This window comes from Macrobrachium nipponense, chromosome 37, assembly GCF_015104395.2.
Source record: "Macrobrachium nipponense isolate FS-2020 chromosome 37, ASM1510439v2, whole genome shotgun sequence".
Lineage (NCBI taxonomy): Eukaryota > Metazoa > Arthropoda > Malacostraca > Decapoda > Palaemonidae > Macrobrachium > Macrobrachium nipponense.
In genome coordinates, this window is record NC_061097.1 from 38,688,269 (window position 1) to 38,695,768 (window position 7,500).

Here is a 7,500-nt window from a genome sequence, read left to right on the forward strand (position 1 = left end):
TAAATAGAAAAGTACACGTAGGAAAGAATATAAACCTACTGACTCAGATATGCAAAATCAGTGTAAGATAGGACGGATATGCAGAGCCACCGTCAGCGAAATTCCTCTTCGACCTATCTTAAAAACTACAGCTCCTTCCAAAGAAAATAAAACAGCCTGGTCTCCTTTGCCTTTGAGATCGTGTTATTGCAATAACGGGCGGGCAATAACCGGCTGTGTTCAAATTATCCCCAGGTTTTGATGTTATTGCGCGGGGAAGGCTACCAAGAGCCGAATAAACACGTTAAGCCTAAGGTTTTCGCGGTGTAAGTGATTTGGCTCTTCTGTGAAAATGCGCAATAGGGTGGAAAATTGTATTATTTACACCCAGGCTCTATTGTCTACAGCAATACTGTGTGATGTGTTGTCTGCAAATTGGTTTTTGGTACGTGAGTCGAAAGCAGTTTTGTGTTCTGGTCTACAGGTTGCACGAACCAGCTTTTATTAGACTGACTTGTGTGATAAGTGTTTCAGGTTCACTTCACACAAACCAGCTTTTATTAGACTGACTTGTGTGAGAAATGTTTCAGCCTCACTTCACACAAGGCAGATATCATCAGACTGAATTGTGTGAGAAGTGTTCTAAGTTCACTTCACACAAACCAGTCACTGTCAGTCAGGCTTTCATTAAACTGACATTTGTGAGAAGTGTTTCAGGCTCACTTCACACAAACCGTCTGTTACTAGCTTGATTTGTGTGAAGCTATAAGGATTTTAGTTCCCACAAACCAATTATTACCAGGCCATTATTTGACTGAGTGGTATGAAAAGCATTTCAGGACCACTTCACACAAACAATATGTTATTTTACCGGATTATGTGAAGTAACATGGACTGAATGATGTGAAAAACGTTTTTACTGAATTTGACACAAACCAACTATTGATAAACTCAGTTGTTGGAACTGATTCCAGAACGCTTCACACAAACCAGTTATCACCAGACTGAATTGTTTGTAGTGATACTAGTTTCACTTCACACAAACCAGTATGACCAGACTAGTTTGTGTTAAGTAATATAGATTTCAATTCACATAACCCAGCTGTTATCAGGCTGCATTGTGTGAAATAATGTAGGTTCAATCCACACATCCCTTCGTTCATGGATATAAATGTTTTATGTTTCAAATACCCCCCCAAAATGACTCCTTTGGAAAGCTCCTGAGAAATGAAATTATCTTCACGTATCAGATAACGAATCGTGTGAGGTGGCATAGCTCTTGATAATAGACTTGGGGAGAAGATTTGCTATCTCAGTCATCGCCCTCAGGTCAGCTGGTCTAATTCACCGTGACAGGCAAGACTATTCGCGATATGAACTTGATTATACAAAGGTTATGCCAAGACATGTTTGTGAAACATACGTTTTGCTAAAGATTCCCTGTCTTGGGTGACATTTGTGAAATATACGTTTTGTTAAAGATTCCTTGTCTTCGGTGATATTTGTGAAATATACGTTTTGCTAAAGATTCCTTGTCTTGGGTGACATTTGTGAAATATACTTTTTGCTAGCGATTCCTTGTCTTAGGTGATATTTGTGAAATATACGTTTTTCTAAAGATTCCTTGTCTTGGGTGATATTTGTGATATATACGTTTTGCTAAAGATTTCTTGTCTTGGGTGATATTTGTGAAATATACGTTTTGCTAAAGATTCCTTGTCTTGGGTGACATTTGTGAAATATACGTTTTGCTAGAGATTCCTTGTTTTGGGTGATATTTGTGAAATATACGTTTTGCTAGAGATTCCTTGTCTTAGGTGATATTTGTGAAATATACGTTTTGCGAGATATTCCTTGTCTTGGATGATATTTGTGAAATATACGTTTTGCTAAAGATTCCTTGTCTTGGGGATACCGTGAAAAATATACTTTTTTGCTAGAGTTCCTTGTCCTGGGTGATATGTGTGCAAATATAAGTTTTCTAACATTCCTTGTCTTGGGTGATATTTGTGATATATACGTTTTTGCTAAAGATTCCTTGTCTTGGGTGATATTTTTGAAATATAAGACGTTTTTGCTAAAGATTTCCTTGTCTTGGGTAGTTGATATTTGTGCAATTACGTTTTGCTAAAGGTTCCTTGGTCTTGGTTGACATTTGTTGAATTACGTTTTTGCTAGAGATTCTTGTTTTGGATTCATATTTTGTGAAATATTACGTTTGCTAGAGATTCTTGTCTTAGGTGGATATTTGTGAAATATACGGTTTTGCGGATTATTCCTTGTCTTGATGAGTATTTGTGAATACCGTTTTGCTAAAGATTCCTTTTCCCCCTTGGGTGATTTTGTTAATAACTTTTTTGCTAGAGATTCCTTGTCTTGGGTGATATGTGTGAAATATACTTTTTGCTGGAGATTCCTTGTCTTGTGTGATGTTTGTGAAATATACGTTTTGCCAAAGATTCCTTGTCTTGGGTGACATTTATGAAATATACGTTTTACTAAAGATTGTTTGAAGGGAAATGAGCGCTTCATTTTTAGGAGAGAGAAATTGATTCTCTGGTAAGTTGTTTGAAGATGGACGCGTTGCATAAGAGTATATAACAAAAGTAAAACAGATTGTTTAGTCAATGAAGATAAAAAAGGTTCAGGAATTTGGATCAGCGGGCTGGAAATCTTTATCAGGAGAAATGAAATCGAAGAGAGGTTCATAATAAAAATCCGTTCACTATAATAATGCTTTTATTTCATGGGTCATGGTCTGATTGCCAACAACTATATATTCACATTACATGATTGAATATTGAATGCAGACTGAACTTCTCTTTTAATACAAATAGAATAAATCTTATTTATGTTATCAAAACATTCTTCAATAAACTCCGTTGGATGAGTTTTCATGTCTAAGATAACGTGTAAGTGAACGATTGTATGAATTTACTCGCATCCTACGTAATTAATGAAATTCACTGGAGGGAAGTGAATTGAACTGGAATCCTACGAGGGATGCCCTAAAAGACATTCCCGACATTCCTGAGGGTCAGTGCCACATGGTGTCCAATCCATTCCTTGACGTCGCCGGGGAGCGCTTTGGGGTACCACTGGTACCCCGAACCTGTAGACTTCATCGTCGACAGTCCGCTCGGATCCTGCATGATGCCTGTGGCTGAAACTTCAACAGGCCCTTCCTGCATAGGGAGCGGCTGCGTCTCCGTGACCTCGCACAGGAGGACATAGCCATAGGACCCCGACTTCGAGGTCGTGGTCTGCGTGCCGGTGACCTTCGAGTTTTCCGTCCCGACAGAGGTATGCAAGTTGGCGGAGAACGTCGTCACGCTCGAGAAGTCTCCGGCGTCTGCCACTGGGTGCTCTCCACCAGCATGGTCGACTCCTTTTCGGATATGGTCCTGAACAAGCCGCTGCCGGTGACGGCGACGTTGGCGACCTCCGAGTACTCGCCGTGGGCGTCCTTCATGTAGACCTTGCCCTCTCCTTCCTGCTGCCAGACGACGAGGTTCCCCGCCACCGTGTAGTTGCTGGTGACCGTCAAGTAGGTGGCCTGGTCGTACGGGGCTGTGGAGAAGCCCTCGAGCGCGGTGAGGTAGGTGCTGGTTCCCCTGAAGGTGTTGCCACCGAGGTCCTCCACGACGGTTTCCAAGACCTCAGAGAAGTTGCCCTTGTACCCGTTTGAGTACTCGTAGGCGCCGGTGTAGTTGAAGTTGGAGGCGAACACCGCGCCTTCGACGTCGAACAGGGTGGAGTAGGCTCCCTCGTTCAAGTCGTTCCTAACCGTCTCCCATTCCTGCTCATTAGGGAGAAGAAGAAGACGTAGTACAAGAAGAAGTAGTACAAGGAGAAGAAGAAATAGAAGAAGAAGAAGTACAGGAAGAAGAAGAAGAAGAAGTAGTACAGGAAGAAGAAGAAGAAGAAGAAGAAGAAGAAGAAAGAAGCAGTAGTACAAGAAGAAGAAGAAGAAGTACACGAAGAAGAAGTATAGTACAAGAAGAAGAAGAAGAAGAGGAATATCTTGTAGACTGAACATATTTCGCCGTTTGCTTCTGCCTTTTTAAACTAAAGCATAGTCATTCTTCATCTACTTCTTCTCGGTCTTGGGAAGCTATGAATGTGGGTACTACTCATATCCTACAAACCCTTCGTTCATCAATCATATTGTTGACATTTTGCTTCTGCTTGTCTAAGCTAAATAATATTCTTCTTTTCTTCTTCTTCTCGGTATGAAGAGGAAGAAGAAGAAAGAAAGAAAAAGAAGAAGAATATCCTTTAGATCCAACAGGCAGAAGCAAACGGTGAAATATAAGATTGATAAACGAAGGGTCCACATTCATTGCTAACCTTGAGATATTTGTCATGATAAAGGCTTTAAGTATTTCATGATGTAAAACTACTTGAAATATTATACTTAATAAGAGGCATAGATGATAAGAACAGTTAGTTCATTTTTCTGATCAAAGATGGTCAGCACTTTATGATATGAACTGAACTGCAATGAGGTTATATAGCAGGTACAGGGTAAAGTCTGATACATAAAGGTAATCGATGTATTCACAATATTTATACAAGCAAAGATGATTAAAGTTGTATATGCGTATGTTCATAGGAGTGTGCTACCATATACTTGCACACACACACACACGCACACACACACACCTTCAAAGGAAACATTAAACCACATTAAACCTACCTTCGGGTCCTGCGCAGAGACGCAAACGCCATCTGTTGAGAAAAAAGCAAATTAAAGGTCTTAATATCGCTGCTAGAACTAACAACAAGTTTTATGATCTCGTATAAAGAGCAGTAGGTCACAATGAGGCCAGAAAGCCAGTTGAGGAATTATGAATTTTGAGGTGAATTTCAGCCAAATTTTTTTTTAGGTGGTATCATTTTAAAGTGTAACTTTACAATTTTCGAGTGAGAAGCAATACATGGTGCATCTGTACACCATTTTCGAATACATTGTTTGAATAACTTTACATAAACACACTATATATGCATATATATAGATATATATATATATATATATATATATATATATAGGTATATATATATATATATTATATAGTATATACATACACAATCACATGTGCACACACCACACACACACACATATATAATATATTATTATATATATATATATATATATATATTATATATATATATATATATATATATATATATATATATATATATATATATATATATACATATATATATATAACAAATATATATATACATATTTAAACACATACAGACAGTTCCCGGGTTAATCAGCTTAATTATAATGGGAATGAATAACAACAGCGCTGTAAGTCCGAGTTACAGTGCTGTAAAGCAGATGAACAGCTCCATGAGGCGAGTGCCCGGAACGACTTAACTCGAATCTGATGTAAACCGGGGACTGGATACACACACACACACACACACACGCACACACACATGCCTTATTATGAGATGGCAAATGTAAAAATGCAGAATTCTGATCAAAATATCGTTTATCCTCGTAGTTATTTTCTTATTTATATTTGTAACAATATCTCGCAAGAATTAATCAGTTACTTATGATTTATTTTATCTACCATAACACATTTGTATCCTTTTATCAGCTTATTGGTTCTTTTTAGATAAGTGAAATCTCTCCTTTCTGTAATTCCCTTTATCTCCTCTTACTTCTTCCTAATGAACATCTTAATATTCTTTGGAAGCTCGAATTTCAAGTCAGTGGCCACTGTGGTGGACTTGTTCCATATGAATTGGCATCATTTTTGGAATAATAATAATAATAATAATAATAATAATAATAATAATAATAATAATAATAATAAAAACTGGAAGTAAACCCTCTTTTAAACATGTTTTATTAAAAGTAATTGATGTCTCAGCTACATTAATTTTATAGAGGTTCTTCTCTATTTTCCTAATTATGGTTTTCTCATTGTTGCTCACCAGTTTAAACAACAATGAGAAAACAATAATTAGGAAAATAGAGAGAACCTATCTAGAATTAAGCAGCTGAGACAGCAATTACTTATAATAATAATAATAATAATAAAGTAGCACGGAAAAAGCCGCTATTCGGAAAATAGAGAAGAATCTCTACAAGTGTAACGCTGCTGAAGTAGCCACTACTTTTAAAAAAGTATGTTTGAGAGAGGGTCTGCTTCCCAAGTGAAATAATGATAATAATCATTGGAGTTTCATCTCTCTGAAAAGTAATAACATTTTCCCCTCCCATGAATGACAAAAGAAACAAGAAGAAAAAAGGCTGTCGATAACTTACTACGATTGCAACGGTGATCAGGAGCGCCAGCGGAATTAGCCCACGACGCCGAGGCCAGCAAACACAACAACAGATGTAAAGCTATCATCGCTTCAGGTGATGGAGTTTGCATACCAGTGGCGAATGTGTTCTTGGCCCTTGTATTTATCCACGACGAGAGAGAGAGAGAGAGAGAGAGAGAGGAGAGAGAGAGAGAGAGAGAGAGATGGCCACCTGGATGCTCTCACGCGCTTCGCTTAGAAGTCTTATGACAATCGAGTTTATATACCTCACGTGATGATACAATCGTTGCTTAACTGATACGGATTCGAGATTGCAGTTGCATCAGTTTGTGATGTTTTTTTCATGTTTATCGATGTTGAAAAGATTGATTGTTATATATATATATATATATATATATATATATATATATATATATATATATATATATATATATACATATATATATACATCGAGCGTCAAATGTCCTTTAATATCTAATTCGCTCTACCTCGGAATGAATATATTTTCATATATGTTAACTGAAGGGGAATTTTTTAGTCGATAAGAAATTGAAGGACTTCATTGTGCGCCCTGACTTTGTTGGTTCGATGGTTCGCGCAAGTGACCGACAAATTTCTTATCGACTAACAAATTCCCCTTCGGTTAACACATATGAAAATGTATTAACTCCGAGGTAGAGCGAATTAGATATTAAAGGACATTTTGTGGCTCGATGCATGTATATGAATCACCGTAATGTGAATATGATTCCACACACACACACACACACACACACACACACACACACACACACATATATATATATATATATATATATATATATATATATATATATATGTACACTTACATACATGTAGGCTATGTATTGTATGATAAATATATGGATGGATTGGATGCATATATATATATATACATAATATATTTATATATATATATATATATATATATATATAGTATATATTTATATATGGATATATATATATATATATATATATATATATCTATATATATATATATACACACATATATATATATATATATATATAGTAATTAATATATATTATATATATATATTATATATATATATATATAAAAGTATGCACCCAATCCATACCATATATATATATCTATAACGCATGACATTCATCTCCTTTAAAAAAAATAAGAATATCCCATGCGAATCTACTTACAACTCGAGTGGCAATTTCCTCTCTCTCTCTCTCTCT

General features: G+C 36.5%; 1 protein-coding gene across 1 annotated transcript; it reads right to left on the reverse strand.

Moving 5' to 3' along the window:
• Nucleotides 1-2,700: 2,700 nt before the first annotated feature.
• Nucleotides 2,701-6,472, reverse strand: LOC135209163 (uncharacterized). Its single transcript, XM_064241828.1, has 3 exons — nt 6,272-6,472; nt 4,679-4,710; nt 2,701-3,778 (listed from the first exon to the last, which is right to left on the reverse strand). Exons 1-3 carry the CDS (start codon nt 6,381-6,383, stop codon nt 3,308-3,310), a joined length of 615 nt encoding a protein of 204 aa, XP_064097898.1. The 5' UTR covers nt 6,384-6,472; the 3' UTR covers nt 2,701-3,307.
• Between the last annotated feature and the right edge of the window lie 1,028 nt (nt 6,473-7,500).

Bases quoted from the DNA above. Each gene is read 5' to 3' on its own strand.
- LOC135209163 (XM_064241828.1), bottom strand. From the start codon at position 6,383: ATGCAAACTCCATCACCTGAAGCGATGATAGCTTTACATCTGTTGTTG. The intron at 4,711-6,271 runs GTAAGTTATCGA...TTTTCTCAACAG, and splicing joins TGATCACCGTTGCAATCGTA to ATGGCGTTTGCGTCTCTGCG. The intron at 3,779-4,678 runs GTAGGTTTAATG...CCTAATGAGCAG, and splicing joins TCTCTGCGCAGGACCCGAAG to GAATGGGAGACGGTTAGGAA.